This window comes from Strix aluco, chromosome 3 (assembly GCF_031877795.1).
Source record: "Strix aluco isolate bStrAlu1 chromosome 3, bStrAlu1.hap1, whole genome shotgun sequence".
Classification (NCBI taxonomy): domain Eukaryota; kingdom Metazoa; phylum Chordata; class Aves; order Strigiformes; family Strigidae; genus Strix; species Strix aluco.
The window spans coordinates 25,208,314-25,223,700 of NC_133933.1; the positions used below are offsets into that span (position 1 = coordinate 25,208,314).

The 15,387-nt window shown below is 43.8% G+C and overlaps 1 protein-coding gene across 3 annotated transcripts in view; it reads left to right on the forward strand.

Moving 5' to 3' along the window:
- Positions 1–81: 81 nt before the first annotated feature.
- AIDA (axin interactor, dorsalization associated) overlaps positions 82–15,387 on the forward strand; it is a 30,669-nt gene continuing 15,363 nt past the window's right edge. For all 3 annotated transcript variants that reach the window (XM_074817846.1, XM_074817847.1, XM_074817848.1), the window contains exons 1-4: positions 82–310; positions 3,982–4,051; positions 10,845–10,898; positions 13,068–13,122. In XM_074817846.1, the coding sequence (XP_074673947.1) occupies positions 201–310; positions 3,982–4,051; positions 10,845–10,898; positions 13,068–13,122 (289 nt within the window). In that variant the 5' untranslated portion in view covers positions 82–200. The remainder of the gene's footprint in view (positions 311–3,981; positions 4,052–10,844; positions 10,899–13,067; positions 13,123–15,387) is intronic.

Below are 15,387 nucleotides of genomic sequence, written 5' to 3' on the forward strand. Positions count from 1 at the left end.
GCGGGCGCGGCCGGCGCAGCCTATCTCGCTGGGCGGCGCTGGCGGGAGGCGCTCGCCGCGTTTGGTTGTCGCGGCGGCTGGGCTGGGCTGGGCTGGGCCGGCGGTGGGCGCGGGGCTGGCGGGAGCGGCTGCCCGGCGGGAGCGGCTGCCCGGCGCGGTGCCCCGGCCCGGGGTGAGCATGGTGCCCTAGTGCTGGGGCTATGTCGGAGGCGGCCCGGAGCCTCCTGCAGCGCTGGGGCGCCAGCTTCAGGAAGGGCACCGACTTCGACTCCTGGGGGCAGCTAGTGGAGGCGATCGACGAGTACCAGATGTGAGTGCGGGGGTGGGCGGCTCCCGCCGCTGCCCCGCCGGTCCCCGGCACGGCCCCGCAGAGCCCCGGGCGAGAGGCCGGGGGGAGGGAGAGAGCGGCCCCCGGGCGGGGCAGGGCAGGGCAGCGCGGGGGGGGTGGGGGACACCCGCTGGGCCTAGGCCGCGGCCCCCCTCACCCCTCAGGCCCCTCCGGCGGGTCCCATGCCGTTATATAAGGCGTGGGGCCGTGGGTCGGGGCGTCCCCTGAGGCGAGGCGGGGCGGGGGGGTCGCCCGAAGCCGCCGGGAGCCGCCCCACCGATATCGCCCGTCGGTGGCGGGTGCTCGGCCGGGCGCTGCCCCCCGCGCCGGGGTGCTCGGCGGGAGCCGGCCCGTTCTTCGGCGAGGGTGGCAGCCGGCTGGCGTGGAGCCGCGGGGCCCCCCAGGCGTGGGCCGTCGAGGCACCGGTGCGCCGGGATACCTCCATCCCGTCGCTCTGTCCCCCGGTCACCATGTTTGTGGGAAAGGGGGGACCCGGCTGAGGCAAAGGGGCTGCCGAAGCATCAGCCTTACCTCAACAAAAACCCCGGACAACTCATCAGGGTGGGAACTGGTCCGTCGCGTGCTTGTGTGTTTCACCCCTGATGAAACCCGGGTGGGAGAGTGGGGAACCTGGCAGGCCCAGTAAGACTGGCTTGCACTGGGTGGGACCGCACCACCCCTGAATCCTCTGGTATCAGAAGAGTATTGGCACTGTAGGGCACTGCTGATGGTAGCCTTAGAAACACACCTGGTAGCTTTAGTCAAGTGCTCTCCTCTGCTGCTCTGGTCACCATGAAGATGCAAGTTATTTCCTTGTGATCTGAGTATTGCAGGCTAAGTTTCTTATGGTGAATTTTCTGGAAGAAGTCCTGAGAGTTTGCACTCGTTTCCCGAAAGTCAGATGAAGAGATGCTCTCCGAGATCTTGTAACACTGTTCGGGACTATTCAAGTTATGAGCTGTAACTGCGTCGACTACCAGTTCAGTTGCCATCCAGAGTAACTAGACTGCTGGCCACATACAGCATAGTCATGAGATACTATAATCTCATCATTTCATTCACTCTCCAGACAGGATGATGCAAGTTTAGTTATTTGCAGTTTGCTGATGGTCTTCAGAGCAGGGTAAGCTGTTACTACAAACCTTGGCACAGATGTGAAAAGAAGTTTTCTTCCAGATCTGTGTCTCGGAAGAAAAAAAAAATCATCGGAAAGTAAAAGAAGATATTTTTAATAACTGTCCTTATGTGGACATCTACGAGGCGGCCAGTAGAATCTTAATGCTTTAAACTGTCTTGGCAGTCTCAGCAGTCAGTTTCGTGTAACAACATTTCTTCAGAATGAAAAGTCTTCAGGCTTCTCATTCTGAGCTCACTTCATTGAGAAGTAAGGTCACTAAACATTTGCAGACAGTCCAATTTGAGAGTTGAAGTATAACTTTTGTTCCCTTCCTCCCAGCATCACTTGTGTCTGATGAGAACTGAGGTGATTTCCACCCCCTTGCATTCATCTGACTTTGGAGCAGTGTGATATCTTTGTAAGAAAGCTGCTCTTGGGTAGTAGTATTGTAAGCTGCTCTTACAAGCCTTATCAGTGAGTAGTCATCAGTAGATGAACTCAGTGGTTCCAGGAGGGAGAAGAAACGGGAGAGAAGATCAAAGGATTACAGGGAGGTATTTCCTAGGGAGGAGGAGAAACTTTCTGGTGTGCATATCTCCTTCTTGTAGATATAGCAGGTAAAGTAATAACACTTTCAATCTATAGGGTAGAAGTTGTGAATAAGAAGCACATACTCACCTGTAGCTCTGGAGAGACACACAGCATGGCTTTGTGCTGTTGCCCTCTCAAATGGCAACCTGAGATGGGATGAAAAGTGTGTTGCTGCAGTTGGCCAGGTGCTGCTGACGTTGGCAAGCTCTGTACTGACCAACACAGGGAGGCTGGGCAAGCTGGTTACGGTGAGTTTGCTGACACTGAGAAAGACTTTCACAAATCTAAGCTAGTTCAGTCTGTGGATTTAGTGGCTACTGATGTAAAACACAATTATTTGCCTCCTGTGTCCAGAGGGACCTATGTCTGCTCAGGTCTTTATGTTACTCCTGGAAGTGTGGGAGGGTTGGTGCAAAGATTGGCCCTTGTTCATTCAGGGGCTTACTTGCTCAGGAGCCCTCTGAGCTGTTGGCAGTGCCTTCTCTCTTGGATGTCTCTGCAGAACTTGGTCTGATACAACTTTGAACAAGCTGCAAGTGGGATGCCAGATGCGTTTATTTGGATTAGGGTTTTTTTTTTGTATTAGTGACAAATGGAAAGAGGGTTGTGATGCTTGCAGAAATGTTAATACTGTCATGCTGCCTGTTGTGGGTGGCATACTGCTGCTATGGTGATCTGTTTTCTTTAATTGTTACTTTTAAATGCCCTTTATGTCCTGTGTGTCATATCAGCAGGGTGGTAGGGAAGGAGTGTACATTTGGGTTCAAGTTTCTTGTCTCTGCTGCCATCTTTGCCCCTTTATGAAAGGGGACAACACCACTGAGTTGGGCAGTTCCCTTCTCCTGTTTGGTTGTGTTTTCGCTGGTGATAGTTAAAAACTACAGTGGCCTCGTCCTTGTGTCTTTTAAGAGAGCTTATTTTTAGGAAAAGCAAATAAATGAGTTCTGATTTTTGTTTCTGACACAGCTGTTGATGGTAATCTGTTCTGGTGTATGCATCTTGGTGTCTGTATTTTAACACATGCACACACACCCCCACCCGAAAACCAGGCTATTCCCCACTGCAGTGGTGGTGAGATGCTGAATCCCTTTAACAATGCAAACTTGTGAGGTGCCAGATGGAAGAATATTGCAATGCCCTGAGTGCTGCTGCTGTCCCCCCCCTCCCCCTCTGCTTTTTAAAATAAAATTATTTACAGGGAATGGCAACAATTGCCCAGAGGTTTTGCTTGTTTAATGTTCTCCTTCCTCCCTGGACGGAAACTGTAACTCTTCCCATAGCTTCCCTCTCTAGCTTCCTTTCGCTTTCTCGAGCTGTTTGCTTACTGTTACTTTCCAAACCCCTTGGTGCTCCTGTCTCCGTGGTGACAAGGGGTGGGGTCTCTGCTCCGCATGTGATGATGACAGGCCAAATGTGAGCTGATACACCCCGGCAGCCTGGGCCAAGCCGCCCTTGTGCCTGGCTCCCAGCACCGGGAGAGCGTGGGGCCATCGCCCTGGGTGCCCGCGCCCACGCCTCCTGGCAGTCTGACTTGTCTCAGACTCGCCCTGTGAAGTGCGTGTGGGCTTGTGCCACAGTGGGTCTTCACAGGGGTATGGTCTATTGTAATAAAAGAAGGGGATGGGGTGAGAAAAAAGGTCAGTACTTCAGTGGTTGTGAAAGGGGCTGTTGGCTAGAAGGACCTTCTTACCTGTTCTCCCATCATGATACATTATATATGTAGTGTTTCCTGCCTGGCGTAGTTGCATGCTTTGTCTATCTTCTGTTTTGGTTTTTGGGTTTTTTTAAATATGGCCTACCATGGCTATAGAAATCTTTGTTACAAAAAATCAAAAACTACTTGGAGCAGCAGTCTGTGGACTTTTTGGCTGACATGTTTTCGGGAGATGGTGTGTGTGTGTTTGTGTTGTGTTCCCACTCTACAATTTTCTTTCCCCCCATCCAGATTAGCAAGGCATCTACAAAAAGAGGCGCAGTCTCAGCACAACAACTCGGAATTCACAGAAGATCAAAAGGTGAGTATTGCTGTTTGCTCAGTCAAGGAGCTTGACTTGTAGATGTTGATGTGTATTATGTGTTTTTTAATCTCGCAGACCAGAGCCTTATGAGACCTTTTTTTCCTCCCTCAATATACGCAAACAGAAACAGAGCCCAGCATGGCTAAAACAGTTGCTGTCATTAGATGTGACAGATGCTCTGCTGTGTAATATTGAATGTCATGCATGCTGGCCAGAGTCCTTCATCACCTGAATGTTTCTTTTTTTGGGTGACCTTTTGATAACTTGCTTATACAACGTTAGCACAATTTATATTGTGAAGTCTGAATACAAAATGTCTCGAACTGCAGACATCGAGAGTGTGTGAGGAGGATGTTATCTTAACATGTAGCACCTCTCTGGGAAGGAGCCTGGCAGAATACTCCCTAGTAGTCTCTTAGAATGTTATTTGTTTAAAATATTTCAAAATACTGAAATTACTTTACTCCTTCCTCCCTCCCCTCAGTTGAAATGTCTCCTTATCTCAGAATCATATTAATGCAATTTTGTGACAGAATTTAAGAGGAAAATGCTAGGTGAGGTCTCATACACTCAAGCATTTTCAACAAAGTAAAATCTTTTGAGATATGAGGCCCGCTGAATTTTCATGTCTTGTATAAAGGCATGTTTTTCTTAGGAACACCAAATTAGAGAATCCCTTTATTTCCAGATTTCCAAGTCATAAGATCACTTGTTTGAGCAATGGTGTTGCCTGAAAATTGACATTTGCTAGCCCAGAGTCTCACCTATGGTAATAGGGTGCTAGCATCATGGGATCTGTGTTTGGAAATGTTGGTCCTGAAAACAGGGCCCGGCTACAGAAATTGGAGATGTGTTTAAAGAAACTCATTACAAAGAAATACACCTTTATGTAGAGTCTGACAGAGGTTTGTAAATGTTTCCTTGACATGTACCAATGAGAAAAGCAAAAAGATGATCTTCCATGTTCTGTTTACCTTCTGTAATGAAGATATGGCTCATGATCGTCTTAAACTGAGTCATAATCTTGGAGAAGGATTTGGTCCACCTTTCCTGAACTGAGGGCTTGGGAGCCTTGTTAATGTCGGACAGCTGTTTAGTCTTTGATTGCTTCTGCTCTCTATCCCTTGCTGGTAGCTTCCTCCATCCTTCTCAGCTATAGTCATCCTTACTGCCTGTTTCCCCTCTGTGGATACTTTTGAAAATATGGTTACTTCATGACGGCAAAGCTGTTAATCTCACTTCTGGAGGCATCATCTCCTGTGAGTATGGGAACCAGAACCACACAGGGCTTTGCTTCCAGATGTTCCCTGAATCTGTGGAAAGGACCTTGGACCAGATTGTGGAAGTGAGTGAGGTCAGCCATGAGGGAAGGCCTGGGGGGCTCAGGAAGCAGCGATAACTGACCTCAGATGTTAGATGTGCAACTGCTATCGTGTCTCAAGGCAACAGTCTTCTGAAAAGAAAAAATGAGTCGCTGTTTTGAATCCTTGCAGAGTGATATCTGTTTCTAAAGCTGGTATAACTTACAAAAGAGGCTGACATTTATATCACTTGCTCTGTTTTGCAGATTAGTAAGGGGCTGATGCACTGCAACTTTGAGCCTGGTTATCAAATTGTGGTGACCGTTTCATTAGCCACATATGCAACCGAATTCCCCAACGTTTTGTTGAGAAAACATTCTCTTTCCCTTCTTTACCATGAGGAATGCTAGTCACAACAAAAATAAGAGTCTTGCTATTGTTTTGAAAGAAGCACTTAAAACTCTGTACAGCAAAAGCTTTTACTCTGTTGTTAAGCTCCTTGCTGTCCTGGTCTCCCCAATTTCTGCAGGAGCAGAGCCAGTATAATCGAGTGATCATGACCAATTACTGTCATTGCTAGTATCATTCACTTGGCATGTTGAAATAGAGTTTGGCATGCTTCTGGGTTTTCAGGCAGTTTGGTTAAATAGAAATATATCTTCTCTCTTGCCACCCATCAAAAAATCTACATACCAAAATAGCTGCATTTGCTCAACTAAGTTCCTGCCAATGTGTCCACCAGCATGCTATTTCCTCTTGGTTCCAGAAAGTCTCTTTCCCTGATATCTTGTCTTTCAGAGGTTCTGTATGTCATATAAGAGCCACCTCTTCGTTTTTCTGAATGTAGAGGAGTGTGTAAACTTCAGGGTTTGGTTATCTGATATTCCTGGCCAAGGCTGTGCACAGAATTTCATAGATCGGAGAAGGCAAGGCTGTGAAGCTAGTTATGATTTCCAGTTGCTTGATCTACCCTCGTTTCTGTCTTTTTGTGTAGATTTACAGTTAGCTGTTTTCCAAAGGACTATACATACTGCTGAAAATTACTTGTGAGGCTGTCATTGTTTCTTACTTTACATACTCTGTGGGGAAGATGGATTTCAGCAGTGATTCCTCTGTACCAGGGGAAAACTACTAGCTTTATAGCTACAGGGAGAGGACAAGGCTAGGTTCAAATCCTCAGCCCCATCTGTCTGTATAAACTTTTACCATGTTTGGGTTTATTTTGTGCATCACAGGTGGTGTTACAGTGCGGATATGGCCACACCATAATTGATGGTGTGTTACTTGCTAATGTAATCATACAATCTGTTAATCTAACAACACTTGACAGATACCACCAATTTATTTCCTAGGCATACTGTGAGCCAGTTATCATTTATCTTATAATAAATGCATTGTTTATGGTAAGAATTCAGACTTTTAAATATTCATATCTTGCCTTTTTGCTCTTGATCTGAAGAGCCTGCTTTGAAACACTGTACGCTACTTCCCTTGAGCAGACTAGTCTCCAGAATTTGCTGTTCATTCCAGGATTTTGAGCTTCTGGGGGGTTGTCATATCTACTGCTGGACATAATTCTGGAGTTTTAGTCCTTAGGTAAGGCTCTGTCTTGACTTGGATAATCAACAGTGCTGGAATCTTCGTTAGTGATTGTGAATGCTATTGAAGAATTTCTCTGCAGATAAATACTGTAAACAACAAATCATTGTGTTTAAATCTTGCCACCCTGCAACAGCTTTAAGGAGGCTGTGCAACAATTTCATCACCTAGAAGCTGTGTGTACGGAATATTAACAGATACGGTTACTGGTGGATTTACCTCAGTCTTAACATCTGCATCTTGCTGTTCTTTTACCTTCATTCTGTAAAAAAATCCCACTTTCATTCATGTGTTTTTTTACATGAGTTGTTCCAGTTAGGTTTGGCCATGGTTGTCAGCTTGCCTCCAGCTATAGTTACTCTCACCCAGTTCTTTATGCAGTAAATTTGACCTTTAAAGTCCTCTTTTGATCACAGTTGTTGCTTCTCATATAACTGTTTTTGTGCTAGGCTGAGTTTTCTTCAGTATTAGAAAATCATGCTTTTTTTAATGCAGTGGTAGGTTGCTGAAATAAGAGCACCGTTGAACAGTCTTAGCATGATTCATTAAACTACTGGTCTCCTAACAGCCTAGACCTCTCTTTAAAGCCAAACTCCGCTCTGGCTCTGTATTTATGCAAACATCTTTGACTGCATTACAGTTAGCACAGTCATTACTCACACAACTGCACTGAAGAAACCTTGACTACGAGATCAACTGACTCTTTCCCTTTCTAATCACGAGTTTACATAAAACTGAATCTTAACTATTTTAAACTAGCAAAGTTAATTATGGCTTCAGTCTTTCTAATGAGATGCAGAATGTTTTCCCTGCTGCGAAAAGGAGCCTTTGCATGGGATAGTTGCAGCTGAAAATGATAGCAGTGTTTAGCTGCATTTTTAACTTTTGGGTTGGGTGTGGTCCCTTAAAAAAATAGTTATGAATAATGCCTGCTGGGAGCTTGCCATATTTCAATAGATTCCATATAAAACCTATTCTTTACTATTTTAAGACTCCCAAACTCTCTTCAATTAATCTGTTTCTAGAGCCATTATTGCCCTTCTGCCCCCAGGAGCCAGAGGACACGCGTTTTGTATCGCCTTTGGTTCTGTTAGGAAGTGCCTAATTCAAGCAGTTTTAAGAATACACAGTTCTGAATCTGCAGGATAGGGAACAGGGGTGTTGCCAAGCTTATCAGTGAATTGACAAAGGAGATAGGGGTTGAGCAGTGCTTCATGAGACCTCATTTACGGTGTGGGCTTAATGCTTTGCATGTGAGACTGGGAGGGGAAGAGCCGTGTGAAAATCTGTTTACATGTTCCAATTCCATGGTGGGGCACGGAGACTCTGCACTGGCACCCTGCAAGCTGGTAGCCCTCTTCCTGTGCTGCAGTTGTGGGGGGTGTTGATCTCATGTGGAATGGGCATGCTCTTTGCTCAGCAGTTGACACTCAAACCATCGGAACAGCTGAGTTTTTGCAAATGTTAGAGCTGTAGGCAAACCTCAGAGGTTTCCCCTCCCTTCCCTAGGAAGGATTCTGGATTCCTTTCTTTTGCCCATTACTTCACACCTTCCTCTTTAGCATTCTGCCTTTGCAAATTTATCTTTCCAGATGTTCTCAAATATAAAAAGGAATTCCTTTTGTTACACTGCAGCTAAGATTAGATGGATGTAGTGCATTCTCACCCTAGGGACTGAGAATCTGCTTCTGTAGTACTACCTGGTGTCCTCCCATGCAGCCTGAAGGTACATGTAAATCCACAACACCCATGTGCGGAGCGTGGGTCTGAAAGTGTCAAAATTAATCCAGGACCGTACGTACTCCTTTCTTTTTCAAAAATCTGTGTTTTTCCAAGCTCTGCTAGAGATCCAGCTATGGATCTCTGTTATGTAGCAGAATTTATTTTGGGGAGGTAGAATTTTGTGACTGAACCTACACTACAGAATGAACCTCCACAGAAACAGAGCTGTAATATTTTTACTTTGCCATGTTGCATGCAAGCATATAGTCATGTTGCTCTATATTAAAATGCCCAAACAGCACGGTGCTGCACATGCTGCATCCTAGGCAGAGGAGAGAACAGTATGTGTCCTGTGCTAATATACATCACTTGCTACTTTCCTAAGGTGCTTGAAAGAACTACTTTTTTGGTAAGACCTCCATACAATGGGCAGTAATGTAAACTATGAGGATGTAAAGTCTGGGCTAATGCCATGTTGTAACAGAGTGTTTAAGACAAAAAGAGATACCGGTTGGTGAGAAATGGCTTTGAAAGCTTTGATGAGCCTGTGGTGGCAGTTGAAAATCAGGTACCTGAGGCTTTTACACACTCCAGCTGTTAGCTCTGCCCTTGAGGTACTGATGTCTGATCTGCTTATGATTCAGCTCCTGAACTCTTTCAACTTTCAGTGTGGCCTAAGGTGAACTGAAACTGGAGCCACTTAACTTTCAGCCCAGCCTATTGAAACTAGTGGTGGTCCAGGAGCTGACTGAGAAGGAGTTGTGACACCCTTAGTAGGAGAGTCAGGGCAGGTGACTGGGGAAGGTAGCTGTGAAAGCACGGACTAGTTTTTATCTGTTGCTACAAACCTCTTGGAACTGTAATATGCAACCTTCCTTGATAAAGGGAAGTTTTGGCTTTTGACTGATGCTGTGTAACTTGCCAGATGCCCATACTCTTGAAGTTCTGCTTGAGTTGTGCTCTAGGAAATCTTTTCCTCCCCTTGAATCCAGCTTGGGGATATACTGCCTGATTTAAAAGGAGAGAATGAGATACAGGTGCATATTTCAACTTTAATCTTCCTTCTGGGGGGTTGGGGGGTGGGGGAACTTACTTTGAAAATAAACTGCTTTTCTTTGTGGCTTCACTGTTGTTGTTTTTCTTGCCCTATAAATGTTCCACGGAGCATTTTGAATTCTGTTTGGCCCTTATCACTGTAGATAGTCCTAGTTTTTCTTCACTAAAACCTTTTAGTTAATGAACAAACTTATGATGGTCAGGCAAGGTAAAATATACTGTGCAGCTGTGTCCATTTGATGTCAGTTATGGGAGTCTTAACTCCTCCTTTCACCTGGTAGTAATAGAAACAAATGTGACTCTTGCTGGAGCTTCTTATTTTGTGAGACATAAAAGCTTAAGTAGAATTGTCTTCAAAGTAAGATTGCTAGCAATGGGCTATTTTGAAGCCCTTCCTTCTCTTCTATATTTTTAAATGAAAATGAGAAATTACTTCACAGTTCTGCTCATGGATATTTTAGATAGCTGACAAGTTTGAATCAAAGAATATATTTCATGCTTCACTCAGAGTTTAAATGTCTTAAAATTACAAAAATAGAAAGTTAGAAAAATAATCCGCCTTTATACTTCCTCTCTTACCAAAAACCCACAGAAGCGGACTGTGTTTTTTTCAGTGCTGAGATACTGGGCTTCTGTAACTTCTGAGGAGGGTTGACTTGGTCTGCCGAGAAGCCCAATAGAGGAACTGTAGGCATGACTTCTAAAAGGGCAAATTAGAACAAACCACTCAGATCCTCAGAAGGTAATATACTGCTTGGTTTGGATGGGGTTTTTTTTCTCTTCCCTATCATTTCAGAGCAGTTGAGTTTATAAACAATTTATGATGTGGTAGGCATTATTACAGTTTCTGCTGAGTGAATGACCCCCATCTGTGTTGATGAGCTGTGGGTGGGGAGTTAAGTGGCAGATGTCTGTTTCATCTATTGTGCCTTCAGAAAATCTTGCTTGTGTATAAAAAAAGCTTTTGATGCTGAATGATCTGGTACTGGAAAATAAATCTGAAATCTTTCCAAGAAAAAGCAATTGTTCATATTTATATTTTTAGAAAATGTGCATGTGGAAGAATACAATTTCAGTACTAAATTAAGTAATTTCTTTTTTTTCCCTTTCAGAAAACCATAGCTAAAATTGCAACATGCTTGGAACTGAGAAGTGCAGCTTTACAGGTATAGCTCTTTTTCCTATGTGACTTTGTACTTTAGTGATAGGTAACTGTAGAGCTTTTTAAAGCTAGTTTAGTGTCTTCAGACATTGCCCAAACTTCTGAAAACAGAGTGAAAAACCCTTGAACACTTGGACTCTCCAGGTTGTCAACATGAATGGCCCAGGTGGCTGCCTTAAAAACCTTTAAGTGCTTACTTATATTAGCATGTATTAGGGTTTGCACAGGAGTTTAACTGCAGGTTTTGTATCTTTGGTTCTTTGTCTAGCTTTCCTCCTTCAGAACTGATTAGTTTGTCTTCCTAACCTGTGTGCAAGAGTAAAAAGATCCCTGGAGTGACCCTTGCACTAATGCTGCGGCTTCACAAATCGTAACAGAGCAAGAGGAAGAATGTGTGTGTAGAAAAAAAATTACAGCAGTCATGAAAACTGTCAGTGCTGTAGGCAAATGTGTGAAAATAATGATTCAGAAGCTACTCTTTGGACTTTTTTCTGGACTGAAAATAGATGTCATGGAAGTGAATTTCTTTTTCTCTCAGCACAATCCCCAAAACAAATGGGAAGTGAGAGAAATTTTGAGAAGAGTGTGGATGCGGGAAGGATGAATCAACTGAAGCAAGGTTTGGGTTACTGGATTACCTCTTTACCGACAAAGAGTGGTGACAGGCAAATTTTGCATCAGGATACTCACAGCAATGCTCCTGAGTACTTCACATTGCTGTACAAGGTGCAGCACCTTCAATTGTCCGAGAGGCTGAGATACAGTGACAATTCAGGCAGCATGCTGGAGCTGGACTAATGAGGTGGGGGCTGACCAGTCTTGAGGCTGTACAGCGTTTGAAGAATTATTTGGTTAGCTCTACCCGTCTTCCAATTTTGATCTAACCTGGGGTGTTTGAACAGTGTTGCACTTGTTCTGAGTCACAGTGACTTTGTGACGAGGGCAGGTGTGTTCCACTGTGGGACAGCTTCATAGATCAGGTCACATCTCAGAGCAACAGCAGAAGATGCAGCAGCATTATAACCTGCCAAACTGAAGAGATGGTGCCTTGCAAGAACAGCCTTCCTTGTTCATTCCTCAGCAGTAACTCAAGGATTTTATAACTTTGTGTGAGGGTACTAGAACTTCTCATCCGCTTCACTTTGGGGCGTGTTTTACTTGCTGCAGTTCTGTTATGGTTTCTTAGCAGAGATTAAAGCAGTTAGTGAGTGTGGTCATCTTTTCCTATTCTTCTAACAGTGTGGGTGTAGCTGCTTTACTGTCCTTCTGTAGTCTTGCAGAAGGTCCCTGTTGACACTTGGGCAAAATCAAGAAAAAAACAAATATCAGGCCTTAAAGAAATATTGAAAACAGTGGGTAATCTTAAGAGATGCCAAGGGCGCAATGGCACAATAGGCAAGGCCTGATCCTCTGCTAAAAGAGAATGTCCAGTGCCAGTCCTCTTATTTGCACCACTTTTCTTATGCCAGCTCTGCCGCTTATGTCTCGGAATAGACTAGTTCAGCTTACCAAACTGTTGGTGAACCACCTCAGAATAAAATATTAGAAACTTTTCCATTGAGTTAGTAAGTCAAATAGGCTTACTGAGGAGCAGACACGTGCTACACATAGGTAAGGAAACTGCGTCATCAGAGTTGGAGAAAGAGATGAGAATCTCTCTTCCATTTGCAGTGAGCTCTTAGCTGAGTGTCTTGTCAAACTCATCTTCTATACTGTGATTTCTGACAGTCTTAAAATGTTGGACGTGTGTCTTGAACTGTGAATGCTCCTGTTGGAGCATTACTTTGCAGTGCAGTCTTACAGCTGATCTTGCTTCAGAACAGCTTGATTGGGTCAGAATTAAAACAAGTTCCTCTGTCTTAATGTTCCTGTGTGTAGTACGTAGTCTTCCTGTATGGAAGAGCAGCTAGTTGCTTTAAAAATATTTGTCTTGCATTAGAGCTTGGAACATGGGATAAGTTTGTTCTCAGTAAATTAGAAGTAATGTACTTTCCACCTCACCTGTGAACCTAGCCTTTTTTGGGGAGATTTTGTCTGGGTTTTGTAGGATGTAGCTCTGGAGTAACCTGGCACGCTTGAATGAAGGAAGTACCTTGCATGCTTATTCTAAGATATGGTAGCTACGAGGGGAAGGTGCATACTAAGATCTAACTCTCTCTTTGTAATGTCCTAGTCTGCTCAATCACAGGATGAATTTAAGCTTGAGGATCTGAAGAAGTTGGAACCAAGTAAGTAGTATCTTTGTATTTTGAGTGATGTTTATCGTTACAGTGGAAAATATGACAGCAGCATGAATACTGGCTGACTACAATGTGGCTTGACAGTAAAGCTGGATTTAGGTGGTTCTTCCAAATATCTGTTACCATGTAGAAAAAAACCTTGATGTGTATTAAGGAATGTAATGTGGGTAACTTCAAAGTATAGTAGTCCTAATGTTTCAGATAATGTATTCATCTTTATTCTCAAATAAATAATTCTTTGGGTGTTGTTAATTTTTGCACAAAATAGTAATTTGAGCTGTCAGTGGTACAGTATATAATCAGATGGAAAATTTACCTGCACATTTCTTATTTGAACTGAATTTCAACACTTTGTGGTCTTCCTCCTTGCAGCATGAAATTTATTTTTTTCTTCTGAAAATATTTAACTTGTGCTCATGGTAACCAATCACCTGTCACCTACCACTGTAATGCTACCAGACTAATGAAGATAAGAGTCAAAGTGAGGATGTGAGTCAGTCTTTGAAGGGTTTTGTGTGGTGGTGTTTTTTTCCAACTGATCCTGGGTCAGTTTTTGGTATGTCAATCCAGAAACAACTTTTGCATGTAGGAAGTATCTATTTATCTGCTACATTTTTCTTCCCATAATGCTGGCTACTTTGTTCTCAAAGCATCCTTACGATCAGAGCTTCTACATCTAAGCGATAATATCCCGAATGCTAACGTTTCTGCAGTTCTTGGGGAACAGGGGATGTGGAGAAGCTTCCTTCATGCTGGTAAAAGCTGGTTTTATTTTGCTTCTGTCACAAATGTATCATTAAGGAGGGTGTTAGGGATAAACATAATGGGCAGACAAGACCTTCCACTTCATGAATAAGTTGAGCTTCTCTGCACTCCCATTCTCTAAGTAACCAGCACAGGATCCTACAGGGAAGCTTGTCAAGAAGCAGGGCATTGAACTGAGCTTCCTAATGTCTCTACCAAAACATAGTCCAAATGCTTTTAAACTGTTCCCTGAAAATGAAAAGTGAAGGTACGTTACAAGACTGCTACGTTTGTGAAACCCATAACTCAGTAAAGGTTTTAACTATGCATTGGAAATATTAGGTCTTTCTCAATCTACATGTTGCATGTCTGGCCTCTGCATCCTCTGATTTGGGATTATTTTGTATAGATACTCCTGCTCTCTGTTTACAAAGTATTTTAAATTGTTTAATGACTGTGGATTTTAGACTCCATTGTACAAATGCTCTGTGAGTGACTGATGGAAGGGGGAGAGAAATCATATGTTAATTGATCAAACTGTTCTACAAATCTAAAGAAGTGACTGTCGAAGGGTTTAGTCAGAATTTACGTTCTGCCAACAGACATAAAGCTTCCCTTGAAATGACTCAGAATCAGAGTCACAGAATCATCTAGATTGGAAAAGACCTTGAAGATCATCCAGTCCAACCATTAACCTAACACTGACAGTTTCCAACTACACCATGTCCCTAAGCGCTATGTGAACTCGACTCTTAAACACCTCCAGGGATGGGGACTCCACCACCTCCCTGGGCAGCCCATTCCAACACCTAACAACCCATTCTGTAAAGAAATGCTTCCTAATATCCAGTCTAAACCTTTCCTGATGCAACTTGAGGCCATTACCTCTTGTCCTATTGCTTGTTATTTGTTTGAAGAGACTCACCCCCAGTTCTCTGCAACCTCCTTTCAGGTAGCTGTAGAGGGCGATGAGGTCTCCCCTCAGCCTCCTCTTCTCCAGACTAAACAACCCCAGTTCCCTCAGCTGCAACTCCTTTCCTTAAAAGCCAAAATTTCAATTATGGTGCAGCAGTCCTGTGGCTTATCTTGCCCTCCATCAGAGAATTGATTTTTAGCTGTCAAAAAACCTGTTCAACAGTGTGAAGTGCATTCAGCCCACGCCTCCTACAACAAGCAACTATATTAAAACTAAGGAAGAGTATGTGGCCATCAGTTTTCAAAGACACTGAGTTATTTTCCTTGGAAGAGAACGGGTGCTGCTACAACAACAATTGAACATTGATGTTCTTAATGCTGCTGTCTGACTTGAATTGTTCTGGCCTCTTTCTCTCTGAATTGTGCCTTTGTTTTGTGGTTTTTAAGTATATCTTGAATAGAGTAAATCTTAATCAGGCCAACACCAGCCATTTTATAAAATGCACCGTGAAGTGTTTTAATTTGTGTGTTGTCAATTTTCTCTTGCATTCCACCAGAAAAAGCTAAAAAAATCTGGGCTGGCAATGCAAACAA